The sequence below is a fragment of the Psammomys obesus genome, unplaced genomic scaffold (genome assembly GCF_907164565.1).
Source record: "Psammomys obesus unplaced genomic scaffold, mPsaObe1.curated_primary_1811, whole genome shotgun sequence".
Classification (NCBI taxonomy): Eukaryota; Metazoa; Chordata; class Mammalia; order Rodentia; family Muridae; genus Psammomys; species Psammomys obesus.
Window position 1 is genome coordinate 1059516 of NW_026590468.1, and position 22901 is coordinate 1082416.

A 22901-nucleotide genomic window follows, 5' to 3' on the forward strand; every position below is an offset into this window, starting at 1 on the left:
ACATCAGGGCGGTTGGCATTTCTGTCATCTCGGACATTTATCTTTCCTTTACGCGGGGGCATTCCAAATCTTTACTAGCTGTATTGAAATGCACAGTGAATGTCTGCTATCACCATCCTACCGTGCTATTAATGATGGTTTAGTTCTATTATGCATTGTTAGTTGGTCCCATAAAGGTTTTAAAAATAAAACATTATTTTTGTTAGATTCATCATCAATCATTTTCATGCATTTAGAACTGAGTATAAATGAATTTTGGATTTTCTCTGAGACTATATTACTTGTTGTAGGAGGTGTGTGGTGTGTGTGTGTGTGTGTGTGTGTGTGTGTGTGTGTGTCCGTGAGCACAGGTATGCTTTCATGCAGGTGGAGGTCAGAGTCCAATGCTGTGTGTTCTTTAGGAGCTTGTATTTTGAGAGACGGCCTTCCACTGAGGCTTAGGGCTTGCTAATTATAGTCTGGCTGGACACTTTCTGTCTTCACCCACCAAGAATCGGGCTTTAGAAGTGTACACCATTTCTTTTGTATACCTTTGGCTTTCTTTGTGGATTCTAGTGATTGAATCTTAGGTCCTCATGCTTGCATAGCAAGCACATTAAGAACTGAGCAATCGTACCACCAACAGCCCCAGCTTTAGGGAGTTTTATTTTTTTTTTCTTTTGACAGTCAAAATATGTATAAGTATTGATTTTGATGCAGGCAACTGGTTTGAATCTATGACCGTGGTCCAACTCAGGAGTAAATGAGCTTGTCTTCTACTCTTTACTAATGTTCTTCAGATCTGCAGCAAAGGTCATGTTATATGTCTTCAAATGGCTGTATCTTTCTGTGATTCTGGCTTCTTCGTCTCCTTTGGTAAACTTCCTCTGTGTTTCAGAACACCACACAGAGACCCAAAGGCTCCATTCTAACCCTGTGGAATCATACCAGGACCTTCTGAGTTGAGCAAATCGGTCTTCACCCTTCTGCTTTTCTTCTCCTACCCTTGTAGCATTTCCACCATGACAACCCATGGTTTTGCTTGTTGTCTCTCCATGTCGTCTACATGCAAAGGTTCCCTCATTTAATTTTCCAAGCCATAACTTATGACTGCTCAGTTCTTTTTTTATGTACTGGCTTCCCTTTTCTTTTAGACATCCTTTTTATTAAATATAGAACCTATAGTTTCCTAAGTTCTTTTATTCTAGAAATACTGTCTTAATATTCCTTATGATCCTGGGACTGTTGTAGTGATTGTGCATATACGCAGGAAATGAACAAAATCTTTGTTCTCCATAGTTGTGTTCTTGTATGGGGCAGGCCATTTATGTACAAAAACACTATGTCAGTTGGTAATGAGAGGAAACACAGAGGCAGAGGTAAGAGTTCTGAGGTATGTGGGGGAATACCGTTTAGGTAGCATGTTTGTGGAGACTTGTGCCTGTTTTAGGCAGTGTCCTTAACTCTCACTGAGTTTTACGTGCTAACATATAAGCTGTGACTGTACAGTGCCTGGAAAATGGCTTTCTCAGGGCTTTCTCAGTAAATAATTAATAATTTCATGAACTTCCTGATGTAGAAGAGGCTAGAGAGAGGTAAAGAGATAAAGAAGACAAAGAGATAAAGAAGAGTAGAGAGTGGAAACTTTTAGATGAAAATTTAATAATGACCCTTGGATAAACTTTTCCTTTTGTTATCATGGTCATAAGGAAGGACCCCAGCATTTAGTAAAAAACAAAACAAAACAAAACAAAACAAAACAAAACAAAACAACCCACTTAAGTAAGTCCCAAGAGAATTGACCATTTTCATTCTAGGCTGAAACCGGAAAGTTTCAAACATGTTAGTGTCACCTAATATAGATAAACTTAATATACAACACTCTATATGTTTCTATGAAATGTTAACCACTACCTGTCAAAACTACCCTCATCATTTTAAATGTAATGAATATCTCAAACAAATGTACTGTTGTAACGTAATGATTAACTTATCTTTTCTACATGCTATTTTCCATGTTTTAAAATTTTATATTTAATACAATTAAGTAAAAAATATATCTGTAACAACAGTATGAAGCCAAAATAGAATTATAAAGTATTTGTATTTACTTTAGGGCTATGATTTAATTCAAAATATATAGTGTACAACCTAGAAAATAATTCTATGACATTTTATGTTTTGCAGACTAAATTTCTAAGTTAGAATCTTTATTCTCCCCCTTTATGTATAAAAAATCCATTAATTCAAGTGTTTAGCTGTTCTCCAAAGTTGAAATGGATAATTTTGTGAGCATGGTCTTCTCTTACAGTGCTCTGTAAGAATTCTTCAGGTCAATGGAAGCTGGAGCCTGGACTGTGATTTTATTCTTACACACTCTGTCCCTCAGAATGACTCAGGGCTCTGCTTCAGGAACGAGGGGGCAGAATGACAGCTCTGTGGCTGAGTTCATCCTACTGGGCTTTTCTAACTATCCTGAACTCCAAGGGCAGATGTTTGGGCCTTTCCTAGTTATTTATCTGGTGACTCTGACAGGAAATGCCTTCATTATGTCTGTCATCCTCCTGGACCAGAGCCTGCACATCCCGATGTACCTGTTCCTGCAGAACTTGTCTGTGGTGGAAACCGGTTTCAGCACAGCCGTTATGCCTGAAATGCTGGTGGTCCTGACCGCTGAGAAAGCAACCATTTCTTTTGCGGGATGTTTTGCACAGATGTATTTCATTCTTCTCTTTGGTGGAACTGAGTGTTTTCTCCTGGGGGCAATGGCTTATGACCGATTTGCTGCAATCTGCCACCCTCTATCCTACCCGGTGATTATGAACAAAAGGGTCTTCATGAAATTAGTGGCGTGTTCATGGCTCTCAGGAACCATGATGGCTACTCTGCAGACCACATGGGTATTTAGTTTTCCTTACTGTGGCTCCAATGAAATTAACCACATCTCCTGTGAGACCCCAGCAGTGCTGGAGCTTGCATGTACAGACATTTTTTTCTTTGAAATCTATGCCTTAATGGGCACCATTCTGATTATTTTGACCCCCTTCCTGTTGATTCTCTTGTCTTACATCCGTATTCTGTTCACCATCCTGAGGATGCCATCCACTACAAGGAGGCAGAAGGCCTTTTCCACGTGTGCCTCTCACCTTACATCTGTCACCCTCTTCTACGGCACAGCGTGCATGACCTATTTGCAGCCCAAATCAAACTACTCACCAGACACCAAGAAACTGATGTCCTTGGCTTACTCTTTGCTTATCCCTCTACTGAATCCAGTTATCTACAGCCTGAGAAACAAGGAGATGAAAAGGGCTGCAGTGAAATTATGGGAAAGAAAAGTCACTTTACACAAAACCTGATTTGTTGAGGAGACATGTGATATTCAGATAGCTCAACTGAACTGTGTATGAATTAAGAGGATGAAAACACTAAGTTTCTTGGTGAGAATATATTTTAATTCTTTTTTTAAGAAACAATTGTTTATTATTATTGTTATTACATCCCGACCAGTTTCTTTTCCCTCCCCCCAAGTCCCTTCCTTCACCTCTCCTCTGCCCACACCCATCCACTCCTTCTCTATTCAAAAAAGGGCGGGCCTCTCATGGATATCAACCAAACATGGCATATCAAGTTGCAGTAAAAATTGACACCTCCCTTGTATTAAGGTTGGATAAGGCAACCCAGTAGGAGGAAAAAGGTCTCAAAAGCTGGCAAAGTTAAAAACAGTACCTGCTCCCACTGTTAGGAGTCCCACAAGAAGACCAAGCTACATAACTGTTACATATGTTCAGAGGTTAGGACATATGTTATATAAGACATATGTCCTATACATATGTATGTACATATGTCCTATATGTCCTAGGTCAGTCCCTTGAAGGCTCCCTGATTGTCGGTTCAGTCTCTGTGAGCCCCTATGAGCCCAGGTAGATTTTCTTATGGTGTCCTTGGCCCCTCTGCTGCCACCATCCTTCCTCCCCCTCTTCTGCAGGATACTCCAAGTTCTGCCTAATGTTTGTTGTGGATCTCTGTGTCTGTTTCCAACAGTTGCTACATGAAGCCTCTCTGATGACAGCTGGGCTAGGTGCCAATCTATAAGCATAACAAAATATCATTAGGTATCTTTTTTTAAAAAATTTTTTGCCAGTCCTGTTTGTTTCTACCCTAGGTCTTTGAGCTAACCTCCCTTTGGGTCCTGACCATCCAGGCAGTGTCAGGGTGGGCTCCCTCTTGTGACATGGGTTTCAGGCACAATTCTTTATTTTTAAAGCTTAAATTACTTTTCATTTTACCTTTTTAGTACATTTTTTTTAAAGAATCTAGTCTGTAAATTTAATATAAAATCTTAAATTCTTTATTTCTAAAGCTATTCTTTATTTTTAAAAATTTAAACTTTTAAAATTTATTTTTACCTTCTTTGTTTTTAAAACATTTCAGGTTATCCTTCTCTTTTAATCTTGTAGTCTATTGTTTTAAAGTTGTGCCTGCTGCTATAACACACGATATAATAGTTCATTGATTTATTTCTCTATCATTGATATATACAATTCATTGTAGAATTGTACCTGCCTGCGGGACTAGTAATTCGTGGGGTCTCCAAAGAGGACCAGGCCTGAAAGAAAAACGGGCGAGAGAGAAGAACGGACTCAAGCAAATGTGCACTTGTCAAGAGTCAAATTTTATTGAACCGGAGCAGGCTTTTAAGGCCAACCTTAGATAGGGGCGGGGCGAGGGAGGAGCACAGTGTAGAACACTCAGGGAGGGGTAGGTTGGAAAATCCTAGTCTAGAGTTTCTGAACTCAGGGAGGGCAGGTTGGAAGTTACAAAATCTTCTTGGCCCAGGGCCCGGAACACTTTGCAGTTATCTCGGGAAGTCATGGTACAGTTAGCACCTTTCTGCAACTGTCAAGCAGGATGTTGGTCAACCAGGTGCAGCAGGGTGGGGGGAATGAGAAAAGGTCAGAAGTTTCTCAGGGCTTGTCTCCAACATAGAATGTTGCCATTAAGACAGTATTTCATGTAGTTCCAAATGTTCATGTACTTGCAGTTCCTGGCACGATGACTGATGTATGAGACCTGCTGTGGTTACATATTTTAACCATCAATGTGAGGTGGTGCACACTTGTAATCCCAGAGCAGGGAAAGTCATGGAGGAAAGCTAGTTCAAGGCCAGCTTATTCTTATAGTTCAAGGGAATCTTGTCTCTCAGTAAAACAAGAGTGTTCTCTGCTTTGTGCCTGTGGCGGAAGAAGTGAACTCTCAGCTTGCACTCCTGCAGTCTTGCCTTGGCTTATTGCCATACTTACCTGCCATAATGAACTGTTATTCTTTTGAATCTGTAAGCCCAATAAACTCTTTCTTCTATAATTTTCTGTGGTCATTGTGTTTTGTCATAGTCTCAGAGAGGTAACTAACATAGAAGTTGGTACCAGGAAATGGGCTTTGCTATGAAGACCTTGACCATATTGCATTTTGAAGGAATGTAGAAGACTTTGGAAGCATCAGGTTAGAAAAGTGGTTGGAGTCTAATGTAAGCAGAGCTTAAAGGGCCATCTCTTTGGGGCAATGGCTTATGACTGATTTTCTGCAACCTGCCATCCTCTATCCTACCTTGTGATTATGAATGAAAGGGTCTTCATGAAACTAATAATGTTCTCATAGATTTTGGGGATCATGGTGGCTACTGTGCAGAACACATGGGGTGTTTAGCTTTCCTTTCTCTGGTTCTAGTAAATTTAATCATATATCATGGAAACCCCAGCAGTGCTGGAGCTCGCATACACAGACATGTTCCTACTTGAAGTCTATGCCTTCATAGGCACCACTTTGTTTCTCATGGTTCCCTTCCTGTTGATGCTCTTGTCTTATACCTGAATTCTTTTTGCTATTGAAAACTTCCCCACCAATGCAATAAATCATATTGAGCCAAATTAAAAGTATAAAAGCAGTTTAATTGGAATTGATTGCTTCCAGATTTACTTATCTCAAAGGAGGATGACAGGGAAGTCTCTAGCGACTGAGGTAGGGGCTTTTTTATAGGGGAAAGGAGAGGATGTGGTAAGGTACTGGGGTATTGCTTCATTAGGTAGGTTTAGGGCCTGGTTGGTAGGTCTTAGGTCTGGTGGTCACTTTGAAATTAGGAACTAGGTATTGGTTTTGTCCGATGTTTTGCACAGGCTATCTTCCAGGACTTTTGCAAGATGGGGCAGATGTTGGGGTAGGCAAACTCAGAGCCCTGGATCTAGGCCTGGGTAGAAGCTGAGTTGGTCAGCCCTCCTGCAATCTCCTGTCTGCCACCAGAACCAGATCTTCTGTGAGGGTCAAGGCTGGCTTTTTCTTTCTCAAGTCCTCTGGCTGGCTCTTTGGCACCCTATGCCACCAGGCCCAGCTCTACTTGCTGCCCAAGTGAGGTATGAGAGCTTGCCTGAGAGACTACACTAAAAGTAATTGAGGTTTTTTGTTTGTTTATTTGTTTTTTGGTTTTTGTTTTTTTTTTGTGAAGGAAATTTCAAGACAGTGTAACAATGAATCTCTATTATGACTGTTATTGATAATGCTGATGCAGGTTCATGGTGAAAAAGAACAAGTGGGGGCAGAAATAAATACAAAATGTTCAGTTTGGAGAGAAAAATCACACTAGAAAGCTTAACATTACAGCCAGGGCATGCATTAAAAGAGAGGCTGCAATTGTTAAAATTAGCACCATTAAGATGAGGCCTTCTGTGCGCTGAAATAAAGGGGAGGGCACTGTCTGGGAAAGATGGCATCCAACTAAGCTTCTAACTTGTGAAAGTAAGCTCAAGGTGTTTTCTGCTCCCAGGAAGCAAAACCAAACAAAAGCTACTGCTAATGTGGTTGACGGACTAAGGTCTATCTAAGCTTAGAGGAACTTGATAGAGTCATCCATGAGATGTTGGCTTCAGGGGTGAAGCAGGTGAGAGGTAGTTAGGGATATTTCTTCCACAGTTTCAGAGAGCTACTGAGGCCAGGCAGCATGGGTCAGGGGAGTTCCACCTGAAGGCCCTGAGAAGCCATTGTGTGAAGTTGTGAATGTGAAACCTGAGCTGCAGCAATGGGGACTTCAAGATGCTGGAGATGGCAGAGCCAGACTTCAGGGAGTGGTGCCAGCTCAAGAAAGAGATATATGCCTCAGGCAGCAAAGCAGGAGTGGATGAGGACACACAGCTCTAAAGTTGCTGTTTTCCTGCTGGGTTCAGTTCTTGCTTTAGTTCAGTATTTCTTACTAAGCACCCCTCCTCCCCTTTTGAATGGACAAGTATAATCTGTGCCATTACATGTTGCAACTATGTGATTTGCTTTTTGATTTCACAAGGGTTACAAGTAACCCCTGTTATTTATTTATTTATTTATTTATTTATTTATTTATTTATTTATTTTTGCGTTGCTTTACTCTTCTATATTGCCTTGAGTCTTAGTCAAACAATACTGAGATTATTAAAGACTATGGGGACTTATGAATTTCCAAGGAGTAGAGTGTGGTGATTTAAATGAGAATTGCCCCCATAGTTTTGGTATTTGAATATTTTCCCCATTTAATGGTACTGTTTGAGGCACGTTTAGGAGATGAGACATTGCTGAAGAGGTATGTCATTGGGAGCAGGCTTTGAGGGTAAAAAGCCTCTGTCCACCATTTACAGTTCACCATCTTTGCTTTGTTCTGTGGTTGAGGATGTGTGCTCAGCTTTTTGCTCCTGCCAATATGCCAGCTGCTTGCTGCCATGCTTCCTCATTGTGACAGTCTCTTATCCCTCTGCAACTGTAAGCCCAAACCAAAGGGGAGAGCATAGTGGTTAAGCACAGAGAACTTGTTGGCATGCTCAAAATACTGGGTTCAATACATCACAAAGCGAAGCGATCAAACAACAAATAAACCACAATGTTTCAGAATTGCTGTTCTTCGAAGTTTACTACAGGGGGTCCTAGAACCTTGAGAAGCCATGTCCCTTGAGGGAGCTTTAGGACACCAACAGAGTGATTTTTATTTCTAGAGAGATGATTTGCTTGGTTAAAAGGGTTTTTTAAAATCACTTTTTCTTGGGCAGAAGCAAAGTAGTGCTTCTTCATGGATTCACACCAATAATTTTCCTCAGTGGAACACAATTCAAGATTACCATTCCTGAAAGTTTTTATCTCTAACTAGTCTGTCATTCCGGAGCTGAATTTATATTCCACTGGGATGAACACCTTATAAACATCAGGATTGTGAATATCCAGCCTCAAATCCCTATTTCCTACCTGCTTCCACCAACTGTTTTTAGTAGCACCCGTGCTCATCAGAATCTTCAGTAAGCAGATACAGAGAGTCATCGAAGAATGCAAACACTTGGGACAAAGGGTATAGAAATGGACTCACAGGAGGAGCCCTGTGAGGGCTAGCAGGCCTGGCCCGTACATGTGTTTTGTGAGAAGGCCTTAATGGTTTCCCTGGACAAATTTTCATAGAGTGGTAGCCCACTGCTGGCACTAGACTTTTCACCTAGCAATCTAGCCCCTGGGAGTGCCTATTGCCACTCAGGCAGGGTGTCTACTATGCCTAAACTCCTTAAGTTTTTATGTTATAGGTACCAGCTTTTATAGTATTTTCTCAATCCCTTTGTCAGATATTGATGTGGAGAAATATTAATTTTTGAGCAATTAATATTAAGTTTTTAACAATTGTAAAAATAAAAACAGAATGGTATTTATTGACAAGCTTACTTAGGAAATGTTAAGTTATCACAGACAAGATAGAGTACTAGTAAGTTACACTCAGGGAATGTGGAATTACATAGAAATAATATAGGTCAGAGTTTTGCTTCTAATATTGTTAAATAATTGGTTTAAATATTTAAATAAAATTCTTTAAATACTTTAACTTCTGAGTCCTGCTTCTGTAAGCCTGCTAGCCAGAGCTACTTCCTCTTTCCTGAGAAAGCAAATGTCTGCTCTTCTCCCTTGAGAAATGATGTCACTGATAACTGCTTAGACAGAGCATTCTATGGACTAAAAATAAAACTGTCCTAACTACTGCACTGCTTTGTTGTTCTGCATCTGGCAGTAGCCTGGGCTGTCCAGTGGTGTGAATGCATTTCCAGGCTCTAGGCTGCCCGGCCGGTTACGGACATGCACTTTTCCTCTGAAAGTCCAGGCACTGTTTGCTTCTGGAACAGGGGAACAGGGGAACTCCTGGGATCAAAGGTTCTGTTTTTCTCAGGGACAGCTAAGAACACTTAGGGTGGGGCCCTTGTGGTAAGTGGGACTCCCTGTCTTACTGGAAGAGGTGGAAATGAGTTTTCCATTGGGTGTTAGCTCTTTTAAAATGAAATTGCTGGTACCAGATGGCAGTGGAAATTCAGGTGATCCAATAGCCTGTGGTGATACCACAGTGTTACAGCCATTCGGTTAAGCTGCTGTTTTGATGGCAGGGGTGCAAGAGAAAGCCAGTGCCTGCTTGGCCTGGTGGGTTGGAAGGCAGATCTAGGCCTGGTGGGTGCTTGGTGGTCAATACTGAGCTCACAGTGGTCAGGTAGGCTCTAGAGGTGATTGAGGCAGCTATGGCTAGCCTGCCTGGCAGCCAAGCCTTAGGAGTTCATTAACAAAGTTCTACGGAGGAGGGGACACCTCCCTTCTCCAGAATAAGTGAAGAGTCTCAGGCAGCCATGGCGGAAGAACGGAATGAGAGAGATTTATTTTATGAATCAGGGACTTAAAAACCTTGGGTAGTGGGAGGAGTTTTGAGAGTGAATGTGTTTGATTCACTGGGGCTAGAGGTTCAAGGGATACTTAATTTACATGTAACAAAACAGCCCTATCATAAGAGAAAGGCAGTACTTAATTTATTCTGTGGGTGGGGGAGAATCTCCAGGGACAGTTAAATGCCATTGATTGAAAGCCAAGATACCAAGACATCTTACTAGCATAGGGTGGGTATCTCCAGGAATCCCTAAGCGCTTGCTGAACAGGTTTCTGATCAGGAAAGAATTGGATTTGTAGTCTTCCCTGAGGGTGATGTGAAGCTCTTAGGGGATCTTCATATCTCCAGAAGAGGGAACCCCACTGAGAAAGGGAGTCTGTTATCACAGACTGAGTTCAGAGCCTATCTGGAAATGCCAGACTTTGACCTTAATAGCAGGATTCCACATTGCTTCTATGAGATCTGCTTAGCTGCAGAGAGAATTTATTCTTGGGCAGGGACAAAAAAAGAGCATTCTAGGATGGTCACATTGACAAGGTTATATCAATGCTGTGTAGCCTATAGAAGCTATAGAATACTTACAGTCAAGCCTATATCGCTTAAGCATTAGCTGAGGCCCTGCTGCACCTTAATAACGAATTCTCTGGTTTCTTTGAGTGCTTTGTTAAATTCCTTGCTTGTCTGAGTGTCTTATGTTAGGCCCAGCAAGAGCCTAAATATAAGAAGGTATGAAGAGAACTCAGGAAACTAATCATCCATAGATGCAAAAATGCAAGAGACTCCTCTTGACCATTGCACAATGGGGTCACCCCTCCTGGTCAGCTAGGAGTGGCACCGGGAGACAAAGACCTTAGGTTTTTAAAAGACAAAAGGCGGGAATCTCCTAGGGTTCCCTTCTTGGCGATTTAGGATTGGATGAGGTGTTTAACTTTTAAAATAATTGGCCACCCCTAGGTCCAGTCAGTTCTGCCGTAAATATCTAATCTCCAAGTCAGTTTGGAATTTCTTGCCACATGAGATATAGCCACAGTTAAAGATGGGAAAGTAACTAATTTATCCTGTGTCTATTCTGAGGAATGGGGGTTACAGGCTTTGGATCAAAGGTCAGGAGCTATGCAGGAGAAGGATTGGGGTCATTTGGCCTGGTTTTCAAACAAAGCCCATTTCACAGGCACCAATCAGTGATTTACTCTTCATTTAGTAGGGATCTCTGCTTGTTCTCTTCCTTATCTCTGCCCTCACTGATGGCTGATGGCAGGAACTTTTACATTCTTTGGCTCTCTGGAGAAGTACTAAAAGGCTTTAATTAACATAGGCCTAAAATTGTAGGTTATAAGGCAGTTAAAAGAAACATAGGTTACAAAGTTAGTCTGATTCTTTCATCTTATATGAGTATTTCCTGGGCCTCTAGGCATTCTGTGTGGAAACATTTTCAATCTTTGTTTCTTTTGTTGTGCCTAGTTCACAAGATCCCCAAAAGACCACTGGGAGTCAAGTCTGTTGCAAAACACACCAGGATCTTTATTTACAGCTCGAGCTGGACTCTCACAGACACCAAAGCATTGGTATCCAACTGAGAGCCCAGAGCTCAAGACTGAGGGTTATTTATAGGTCCCAGTCCCTCCAAGCATGTCCAAAGCAGGGGATCCTAGCCTCCCTAGTTTTTAATTGGTTAAAATATAAAAAGAGGAGGCTACATTTCACAAACTGTTTGCTATGGGAAAGTGCCAGGACCGTCCCGGCTTTCTTTGTTCTCTTTTGCCAGGGGGTGAGGGGAAATGGCTGGCCTTGGGCTTCAGTCCTGTCCTGGACTGGCCTTAGTTTTCAGTCCTGTCCTGGACTGCTAGACTGCTACTAGGGGAGAAGGGGTGATTACCTCAGTCTGTGGTATCTCCAGGAGCAAGGCCAATCCAGGCCAGTTTCCTGGCAACAGTACCTTTAATGAGCAGCGAGGTCAGCTCTTCCCTGCAGCTGGCTGGATCTGCCTAGAAGCAGCAAGGTCAACTGGCCTGATAGGTTTTAAACTTTTTAGCTCAGTACCCCAAAAACCTAGTTTTAATTCTTTTTGTCTCTCAACTTTATGTTTGCTTCCCAATCTTCATGGAAGATAAAGCTGTCAAATATTCAGAGGTTAGCACTGTATAATGGAATGTTTTGCTTATAATGCTCACTGTCCCTCATTCTAAACAAACGGTAGTTGGGTAGTTGTTCTCCTATTCAACAGCCAAGGGGACATTATGTGAAAACTTGGGATGCCCAACACAGTAAGATGGGAGCTCACCACATGTATCAATTGTTGTACTCAGAAGAGATTGGTCTGGTTGCTTTCCAGAGTTTCCTGTGACCTGAGACACTTTTCTTGGAAAATGGTTCTTTAATAAAGGAAACTTACAAGGCTCAAAAAGTCAACAAGTCTCAGGAAGTGACAAGATTTACAAGATCCCTACCCAAGATTATATAAATAGGAACACTTGTTAAGGAAGAAGACCTCTGACCTGTAGCTGCCTGTAAATCATTGTTCAAGGAAGCTCTTGGCTTGCAGTTTTCATTGCTGTCACCCATTCTACTGCATCTGCCTTTGAGTCACTCCTGCTCCTGTTACAGTAAGAAACCTTAAGAAAGTCATTGATTTGCTAAGCTGGCCTTTGGTAAAACTGTTGTTTTGGCTTGTTGTCAGTTCCTATCTATAGTGAATAGAAATTTGTTCATGTGTCATCAAGAATAGTTAAGACAATATGGATACAGAGGTATGGATGAAGACCATGGCTTTATTAAGCTCTTTATCATTTATAGTTATTCTCTATGAGCTATTTTGCTTCTTCTTCCAGTACTAACTTGGAGCCCATCATTGCAAAAGGATGGGCTAAGTGGGCCTTGCTTGCACTCAAAATGGGGTCAATTGCTGTTTGTAAAACAGAGTCAGCCAAAGCAAGACACAACCTGAAAAACACTATTATATATAATGTGAATTTGTAACTGTCCTGGCAAGAGTTAAGATTATTTTAAAGAGACTCACATTGCTCCCCTTTCTGGTTCTCAGATAAACAGTGGAGTCCAAGAATCTGGAATTTCTCCCCAAAATCTCACACTGGGGAACACAAAGGCTAGTGGTAGCCAGAGAGGGAAGCTTGTCCCACATTTTCAATTTATCTTACAGGAGAGACTGCAGTTTAGATAATCATGATGGGTAGGGCCATAGCTTAGCCAGGACAAATTAGTTATGCATACCCCTTGTTCTCTATTTAACTCTAAGCTTCAGGCAAAAATCCCAATGTGTATAGGCTTAGATTTTTTAATCACCTACTTTATTTAAGGTTCTTAAACACCTCTATCTCCCTTCTCGTGCCACAACCTTAGGTAGGAGATTAGTAGGAAAAGGGGCCACAGACTTCTTTTAGCATCTTCCTACTGATAAGGGTAAATGGGTTCTTCAGTCGTCAGGATACCAACAGTCTAGTCAAATAGCAACATGCCTCAGCAGCAGTAGCAACACTCATCATTAGCAGCTGAACGATTCAGTAGAAGCGGCAGGACTCCGCCCAAATGGCACAAGTTCACCAAAGCTGCTCAAGAAGTTCTCTGAAGCATTCTCTCTTTGAAGACCATGAAAACCATTCCAAAGCATAGCAATGCAAAAGCATTGTCTCACTGCCTGTGGTCTTCCATTTATCCCTTCTCAGAGTCCACATGAGGATGTTTTCCAGCTCACAAAACCCACTCCCTCACATGAGCTAGTTTCTAGTTGACAAACATCACATGCCTTTTCACAGGGGCTGTTTTTTGGGGAAGGGGAGACATTTCCACATCCCACACTTAGAACCAAAACAAAAAACATGTTCACATGACACAAACTGAGTTTCCAAAGAAACTAGAAAGTTCCTCTTCACCAATGGTGGACTTGAGAATTCACTTGACTTCTTTGCCCCTCTTCCCCATATACCTCTGCTGAATAAATCTTTTTTCTCTGTTTTTGTATTTGTTATTTATTTGGCCTATTGAGGGTGCATGGATAAGCCTGGTTTGTTATATTTGTCAAGGTTCAGATTCTAACAACTCTGGCAACTGTTAAAAAAAAAAAAAAGTACTAGAGCAGTTAAGGAAGCTAACACAAAATTCACCGCAGGAATGAGCTTTATTGGAATGATTAGGTCTCAAGGCCATGATTAGGGATGGAGGTGTGGAAGCAGGGGAGAAGAACATTAGACAGAAACAGTATGCTGTATGGACATAAACAAGAGGGAGCCTTAAGTGCAAAGAGGGGCTTAACCTTTAAAATCTTGAGAGAAACCTCATTAAGAGTAAAAATAAGAGATATAGATACAGATAGATAAAAGCAACATAGACTAAATAGATTATAGATAGATGATAGATTATAGATATAGATACACAGTATATGATAGATAATAGATAGATTATAGGTAGATGATAGATAAATAACAGTAAGAGGTGAGATGAGCCTCTTCAGAGAGAAGCTTTCAGAGCATTTGCCAAGCAACCCCCTCCTCACACCCCAGTATAGACCAATCTTTAGAACAAAGGAAAACTCTGCCTTGTGTAATGTCTTAGGGGTGGTGGAAAGTTCCACATCATATGATTTAGGGCAACACAGCTTGTATGACAGAAAGAATTGAAGAGCCAGGCACCATACATGAGCTATCAACTCACATTACAGACTGCTTCTTAACTCTCTGTCCCATAGAGAGAGCTGCAGGGAGACTAGACCTGAAATACGCTATGGGATATGAGTAAAAGGTGTAGGTCCATGTTCCAACAGTAACAAAAATAACTTAGAAAATTTCAAAATTACCGCGAAGCGAATGATATTTTGTCCTTGATGTTGTTGTTGTTCTCCTTTTATCCACTCTCTCATGTATCCACCTTATGCATCTTTTCACTGAAATCTAATCTATACACAACTATATGTATGTTCACCCATAGCAATTTCTGAGTGAATATAATATATATTTATGAAGTATAGTGCTACATCTCAATTTATTTATACAGTATGCAACGGTCAGATCAAAACAATTAACATTTCTGTTATTTGAGGTGTTCATTTCTTTGTGTTGGGATGTTTTAAAATTCTATACATGTTTTGGAATGAACTGCAGGTTGTTGTTAGCCAGAGCCTTTCTATTGTGTTAGGAATACTGTCTTAATATGTCTTATGGACTAAGGACTTTTGTAGGCACTGTGCATATCCCCAAGCAGCAAACAAAATCTTTGTTTTTCATAGTTATGTCCTTATGATGGGTTACATTTTTGTATATGGAAATACATTTTGTAATAATAAAAAAAGAAAGGGTGAGAGAGTTAAAAGTTCTGAAGTATGTTGGGGGAGCATCTGTTAATGAGTCATGCCAATCTCATGTAGCATGTTAAGTTTCTATTGCTCTCTGGATTCAAACGTGTTTGGGACCATACAGAACCTAGAAAATAGTTGATTGCTGATCAGCATTTGTTGAGTAATTAATAGTTTCATGAACTTTCAGAATAAAAGGGGACTGGGGAAAGTGAAGAGAGAGACAGACAGAAAAGAATGGAAACTCTCAAATCACAGCTCCGTGATGATCCTCAAGTGGGCTTTTTAAAAAGCCATCATGGTCACAAGGATGGGCATTGATATTCACACCTTAAAATGTCACACCTGGGCAAATTCTAATAGAAGTGGCTAGTTCTAGGTAGAAGTTAGTAAGCTTCACACAAACTGTAAGTATCACCCACTGTAATCACATTTAAAACACATCTTCCTCTGTGTGTTCATAAACAGTGATGTTACTTTTAACAGCTACATCCAATTCTGCTAGTCTAGAATGCAATGAATAATTTAAAATGTATCTAACATGCCGGGAGCCAAGGCCAGCTAGTGGAAAGTTACAGACAGCTGCAACAAGGTTGTAGGTGAGAGATTTACGTTTCTGGAACCTATGAGACATCTGTGTGTCAGGCTAGACATTTTGAGATATCTTAGCTGACATTCTTGTAGTATCTCTTTTAAGTAAACATTCTTGTGGTGTTCTGCATCATCGTTAATCACCCTGTTATGTTTTGTAAACTATATTGCTGACACATTTTCTCTTCCTGCCTTCTCCCTATAAAGTTGTATGAAATTTTTCAAATAAACGAGAACGAGATCAGATTATAGACTTGCTCTCATTCTTTACGTCTCCTTGTCTCTATTTCATTCTTTTCGCCCCTCCTCAGGAACTCGTTGAACTCCCGGTGGACAGGACACTAACATACATACAAGTAACTGAGAAAGTTGTATTTTGAAATAATATGTATATTGATATACATATGTATGCAACATATATCAGTGAAAAAGAGGCCATTAAGTAATAAAAATGTATAGAAAGCTTCCAAACTGAACTATTACATTATCATGAAAAATTTTGAGCTAGGTATATAATACTTCAGGTACATAAAGTACATACTTATGTACTTTATTTTTCATGATTATCAATTTTGTGTTTACCTAATATTTCATAAACTAAGTGATGCCTATAAGATGATATAGTTAGAATAGACTTTAGAATATATTTCTATTAACTTTAAAGCTATGTTTAAATTTCAAACCACAGAGCATACAATTTGCAATAGAAAATGGACAGTACTTTATGTTTCAGAAAAGATTTCTTAGCAAGATTTTTCCATTCCTCCGTTTATTTTTCAAAGACTCATTAATGCAAGTGGGTAACCATCTCCGAGTTGGCAATTGCGATGTTCGTCTCCTTTCATGCTCTGTGCCGGGGTCTATGCAGACTGGAGATATTTGACTGGACCTTCATTTGTACACTATGTCCCTGAGAGAATATAGCACTCCACTTCTGCAATGAAGGGGCAGAATGACAGCTCAGTAGCTGAGTTCATCCTATTGGGCTTTTCTTACCTTCCTGAATTCCAAGTACACATGTTTGGGGCTTTCTTGGTTATTTATCTGGTGGCTCTGACAGGAAATGCCACCATTGTTACTGTCATCTTTCTGGACGGGAGCCTGAACATTCCCATGTACCTGTTCCTGCAGAACTTGTCTGTGGTAGAAGCAAGTTTCAGCGCCGCCATTATGCCTGAAATGCTTATGGTCCTGACCACCGAGAAAGCGACCATTTTCTTTGGGTGCTGTTTTGCACAGATGTATTTCATTCTTCTCTTTGGTGGAACTGAGCGTTTTCTCCTGGGGGCAATGGCTTATGACCGATTTGCTACAATCTGCCACCCTCTATTCTACCCGGTGATTATGAACAAAAGGGTCTTCATGAAACTAGCGATGTTCTTGTGGATCTCGGGAATCATAGTAACTACTGTCCAGACCACGTGGGTGTTTAGATTCCCTTTCTGTGGTCCTAGTAAAATTAATCATATATCATATGAAACCCCAGCAGTGCTGGAGCTCGCATGCGCAGACACGTTCCTGTTTGAAGTCTATGCATTCACAGGCACCATTTTGATCATCATGGTTCCCTTCCTGTTGATACTCCTGTCTTATACTCGAATTCTCTTTGCCATCCTGAGGATGCCATCCACTACAGGGAGGCAGAAGGCTTTTTCCACATGTGCCTCTCATCTCACATCTGTTATCCAATTCTATGGCACAGCGTGCATGACCTATTTGCAGCCTAAATCTAGCTTCTCACCAGACACCAAGAAACTGGTGTCATTGGCTTACTCTCTGCTTACCCCTCTACTGAATCCACTTATCTACAGCCTGAGAAACAAGGAGATGAAAAGGGCTGTGGTGAAGTTATGGGAAAGGAAAATGGCTTTGCACACCTTCTGACTTGCTGAGAAGCCACGTGGTATTTGGAAACCACCCAAAGAAACCACCTTAGCTTAGTAAATCATGGAAAAAGGGATCCTTCTTTCAGCATTTCAGTCATTTGTTCTTAGGAATATATATGTTTTATAGAATGATGTAACATTTTTCATATATTTGTGAATTGTGGCTATCCAGCTTATTATTACAGTATTGTCATTAAATGGATGCTTCAATAAATCTAATTTCACATATTCATATGTTTGATGCTTTGTTTTCTGGGCACCTGATGGGATGAATGGTGTCTTTCTATGTATTTCTCTCTCTCTCTAATCTCTCACTTATCATTCAATCTAGTTTGATAAGGTATGTATATCTGTGTTTGCTTGTCTGTCCATTTTTGATACTCAATGCACAGTCATGCTCCTGTTAAGTAGGAGGTCTCTGTACTACCAAGCCAGCCCAGTAGTCATCAATTTGAATAACCATTGCAGAATTACTTTTTAAAATGATTGTAAAGACCAATTAATGGGCTGGAGAGATGGCTCAGAGATTAAGAACACTGGCTGCTTTTCCAGAGAGCCTCTGTTCAATTCCTGCCAATTACATGGTGCCATCTAGTGCCCTCTTCTGGTGTGTAGGCACACATGCAGGCAGAACACTATACATAATAAATAAATCTTTTAAAAAATCTTTAAAAAGACCTGTTGAGACTCATTAGCACCCAGAATGTCAAGAAAAACAACAGATATATTGATAATATTTGTTGTTTCCTGAGTGAAAATGTAGGATTTAAGTAAACCCCACAAATTTAGGAGGCTCCAACTAGCACTCATTTCTATGATGATCTCCAATAAAATCTCTCCGCTTAAAGAGAGACTTTTAGGGGGAGGGCTGGTGACTGTACTTTTCTGTGGGTTAGGGATAAGATTGTGAGTGTAGTAAGGAATTATGCAGGTCTAGCAAAGTGTTAGAAGTAAATTATCTGTAGAAGCTTTTCAGCTTCATGAGGTCCCATTTATTGATTGTTGCTCTTAGAGCCTGTGCTGTTGGTGTTCTGTTCAGGAAGTTGTCTCCTGTGCCAATGAGGTCAAGGTTCTTTTCCACTTTTTCTTCTAACAGATTTAGTGTGTCTGGTTTTATGTTGAGGTCTTTGATCCAAAGTTTTGTGCAGGGTGATAAATATGGCTCTATTTGCATTTTCTACATGTAGACATCCAGTTAGACCAGCACCATTTGTTGAAGATTCTGTCCTTTTTCCATTGTATGGTTTTGGCTTCTTTGTCAAAAATCAAGTATCCGTAGGTGTGTGGGTTTATTTCTGTGTCTTCTATTCAATTCCATTGATCCACCATTCTGTTTCTATGCCAGTACCATGCAGTTTTTATTACTATTGCTCTGTAGTACAGTTTGAAATCAGGGATGGAGATACCTCCAGACAATCTGTTGTTGTACAGCATTGTTTTAGCAATTCTGTTTTTTTTTTTCATATGAAATTGAGAATTGTTCTTCCAAGTTCTGTAAAGAATTGTGTTGGTATTTTGATGGAAACTGCATTGAATCTATAGAGTGCTTTTGGCAGGATGGCCATTTTCACCATGTTAATTCTACCGATTGATGAGCATGGAGGATCTTTCCATTTTCTGATATCTTCTTCAATTTCTTTCTTCAGACACTTGAAGTTTTTTTTTCAAACAGGTCTTTTACTTGCTTGGTTAGAGTTACACCAACCTACTTTATGTTATTAGTGACTATTGTGAAGGGTGTTGTTTCCCTAATTTTTTTCTCAGTCCTTTTGTCTTTCGTATACAGGAAGGCTACTGACTTTTTTTTTTTTTTAGTTAATTTTGTATCCAGCCACTTTGCTGAAGGTGTTTATCAGCTGAAGGAATTCTCTGGTTGAACTTTTGGGGTCACTCATGTATACTATCAGATCATCTGAAAATAGAGATACATTGATTTCTTCCTTTCTGATTTGTATCCTTTTGATCTCCTTTAGTTGTCTTATTGCTCTAGCTAGGACTTCAAGTACTATGTTGAAAAGATATGGAGAGAGTGGGACACCTTGCCTTGTCCCTGATTTCAGTGAGATTGATTTAAGTTTCTCTCTATTGAGTTTGATGTTGGCTAAAGGCTTGCTGTAGATTGTCTTTAGTATGTTTAGGTATGTGCCTTGTATCCATGATCTCTCCAAGACTTTTAACATGAATGGATATTGGATTTTGTCAAATTTTTTTTTTAGCATCTAAAGAAATGATCATGTGTTTTTTTTTCTCTACCAGTTTGTTTATATGATGGAGTACATGTTTGTAGCAGCTTTATTTGTAATAGCCAGAAGTTGAGAGAAATTGTGGTACATCTACATAATGGAATATTACTCAGCAATAAAGACAAGGAAATCATGAAATTTGCAGGTAAATGGTGGGAACTGCAAAAGATCATTCTGAGTGAGGTATCCCAGAAGCAGAAAGACACACAGGGTATATAGTCACTCATAAGTGGACACTAGACCTATAATATAGGATAAACATACTAAAATCTGTACCCCTAAGGAAGCTAATCAGAAAGGAGGACTCTGGGTAAGATGCTCAATCCCCATTCAGAAAGGCGAAGAGGATGGACATCAGAGGAGGGAGAAAACAGGGAACAGGACAGGAGACTACCACAAAGGGCCTCTGAAAGGCTCTACCCTGCAGGGTATCAAGGCAGGTGTTGAGACTCATAGCCAAACTTTGGGCAGAGTACAGGGAATCTTTTGAAAGAATTGGGAGATAGTAAGACCTGGAGAGGACAGGAGCTCCACAAGGACAGCGACATATCCAAAAACTCTGGGCACAGGGTCTTTTCTGAAACTGATACTCCAGCCAAGAACCACTCATGGAGATGGCCTGGAACCCCTGCATGGAGGTAGCCTATGGTAGTTCAGTATTCAAGTGGCCTCCATAGTAATGGGAACAGGGACTGTCTCTGACAGGAACTGACTGGTCTGCTCTTTGATCACCTCCCCCAAGGGGGGAGCAGTCTTACCAGGCCACAGTAGAAGACAATGTAGCCACTCCTGATGAGACTTGATAGACTAGGATTAGAGGGAAGGAAAGGAGGACCTACCTTTTCAGTGTACTGGGAGAGAGACATCGGTGGGAATAAGGGAGGTGGGATTGGGAGGGGAGGAAGGAAGGATGTACAGGGGGGCTACAAAGTGAATAAACTGTAATTAATAAAAATAAAAAGATAAAAAAAGAAGAAAAAACACAAAAAAACAACAAAAAAGAAAAACATATGGGTACTGCAAATCCTTCTCAGACATGTTTATACAACTTTATACATAATTATCAAAGCTTAGAAGTCACCAAGATGTCCTTCAACAGGTAAATGGATAAATTGGCTGCCATGAATCCAATGAAATATTATTTGGTGCTAAGAAAAAAAAAAAAAAGAATGGTCAAATTATGAAAACATGGATGGAGGAAGTAAATGCATGTCAGTAAGTGGAGAAGACCAGTATCAAAATACAAAGCAAGCAAACAAACAAACAAATGGTATCTTGTGCCATCTCTGTTGCAGTTGTGAAGATGACAAAGCTGTTAGGAAACGTGCGAATGTGAAGGTTACACTCGGGTTCACAAATCACACCACGAGATCGGTTCCACGTGGGAGGTTTATTAGGGGAAGGGGGGAGAGGGGAGCAGAGAAAGAGTAAGGGAGTAAGGAACAGAGAAAGGAAGAGAGAGAGGAAGAGAGGGAGGAAGAGAGCGAGGAAGGGGAGGGCTCTAGTTCTCTTATAGGGTGACCCAGAGACATGCACAGGTAGTTCCAGATGGTCAGGGTGTCTTCACAAATGCCTGATAACCAGTTAGGTCCCTTGGAGCTGGCCGTAGAAGTGCCTGCTTACTGATCCCAACAAAAGCTTTGAAGACAGTAAAGCAATCAGTGTTGGGAGTGTTGTGGGGTAGGGTGAATAGGTAGACACAGAGGATTTGGGATAGTAGTATACTGGGTCACTGTATCATTATAAAGACATAATACATTCTTGTATATTTATCAAAATCCATAAGACATAGTATACCAACAAAGATTATGGGCTTGGAGTAACACTGATATCGTCTCAATGGAAGCTACATATCACAGTGATGGGATAAGTCATGAATGGAGGTCGAATATGATTTTGAATTCTCTGTAAGTTCTCAGTTTTGTTTTAATCTAAATTTGATTTAGAAATAACCTTCATTAATTTAAAATAAAAAAGGAGTAAATTCTTTTCTAAGGCCCATGCCCTCACTAGTCCCAGGGAGCTAGTTAGATTTCCAGTACCAGGCATAATTTCTATATAGTTGAGTGGGCCTAAGTCCTATTACACATCTGCTGGTTGCTACCAACTCGTGAGCGCTATGAACGTGTACTTTAATAGCATAGTAGAATAGTCATGGCTGACAACTTGGTGTATACTAAAAAATAAGTAGAGGATAAGATTTTGAATGTGCCCAACCCAAAATAATAAATATCTAAGGTAACAGAAATGATTATGGTCCTGTGCCGGAGCCAACCAGCAGAGTCGAACGGTTCTTGAGTCGGGAGTGAGGATTAATATTAATAAAATAAACGCACAGCACACAGGAAACTTTTTTAAAGGTCCAGACTCGACAGCCACAGCAAAAGGCAGGCTGCCGCAGCAAGCAGTGCAAGCAGCAAGTCTCAAGTCTGCCTCCTCCTCTGTCTCCAGCCCTCTGACCTCTTTATTTGTGAGGAGTTTCTTTTAGCCAGTAAAATATCTCAGAACAATGGGTTAATCTGCACAAGGAGCCTGAGGAAGAGGTGTGACCCTCACAAGCTATCCCACCTGCTGTCACAAACAAAAGGAGATGGACTTGCAAGTTCTTCTCTGCCATTAGTAAAGGCCTGCAAAAAGCCATCTCTCCGCCGAGATTTAAATATCAAAGCGGGCCGCTGGAGTCACGGCTCCGGACAGTCCTGTTAATAGTCATTTAAAATTTTATACATGATAAAAAATATCAGACTGTATCTCACAATGATAGCCAATTAATACATGTTAATTAAATATATTATATATAATAATTACTGTATAAGCTGCATTTAGTGGAAGGACTTCTTTTTTTTTTAATCTTTTATTATTATTTTTTTTTATTAATTACACTTTATTCATTTTGTATCCCCCCGTAAGCCCCTCCCTCCTCTGACCCAGCTGTCATTTAGAAGCAAGTTGTTCAGTTTCCATGTGTGTGTAGGCCTTTTGCTATTTTTTTTAAATCTTTTATTTATTTTTTATTAATTACACTTTATTCATTTTGTATCCCCCCATAAGCCCCTCCCTCCTCCCCTGCCAATCCCACCCTCCCTCCCCTTTCTGCATGCATGCCACTCCCCAAGTCCACTGATAGGGGAGGTCCTCCTCTCCTTCTTTCTGATCTTAGTCTATCAGTTCTCATCAAAAGTGGCTGCATTGTCCTCTACTGTGGCCTG

The 22901-nt window shown here is 40.4% G+C and overlaps 2 protein-coding genes across 2 annotated transcripts; both read left to right on the plus strand.

Moving 5' to 3' along the window:
* The first annotated feature begins 2315 nt into the window (after positions 1-2315).
* LOC129676933 (olfactory receptor 10A3-like) lies at positions 2316-3338 on the plus strand. The gene has a single exon (XM_055607467.1). It carries the CDS (start codon positions 2316-2318, stop codon positions 3336-3338), a length of 1023 nt encoding a protein of 340 aa, XP_055463442.1.
* A 13158-nt stretch (positions 3339-16496) lies between these two features.
* Positions 16497-17447, plus strand: LOC129676942 (olfactory receptor 10A3-like). The gene has a single exon (XM_055607476.1). The coding sequence runs from the start codon at positions 16503-16505 to the stop codon at positions 17445-17447; it is 945 nt and encodes a 314-aa protein (XP_055463451.1). The 5' UTR covers positions 16497-16502.
* The last annotated feature ends 5454 nt before the right edge of the window (positions 17448-22901 follow it).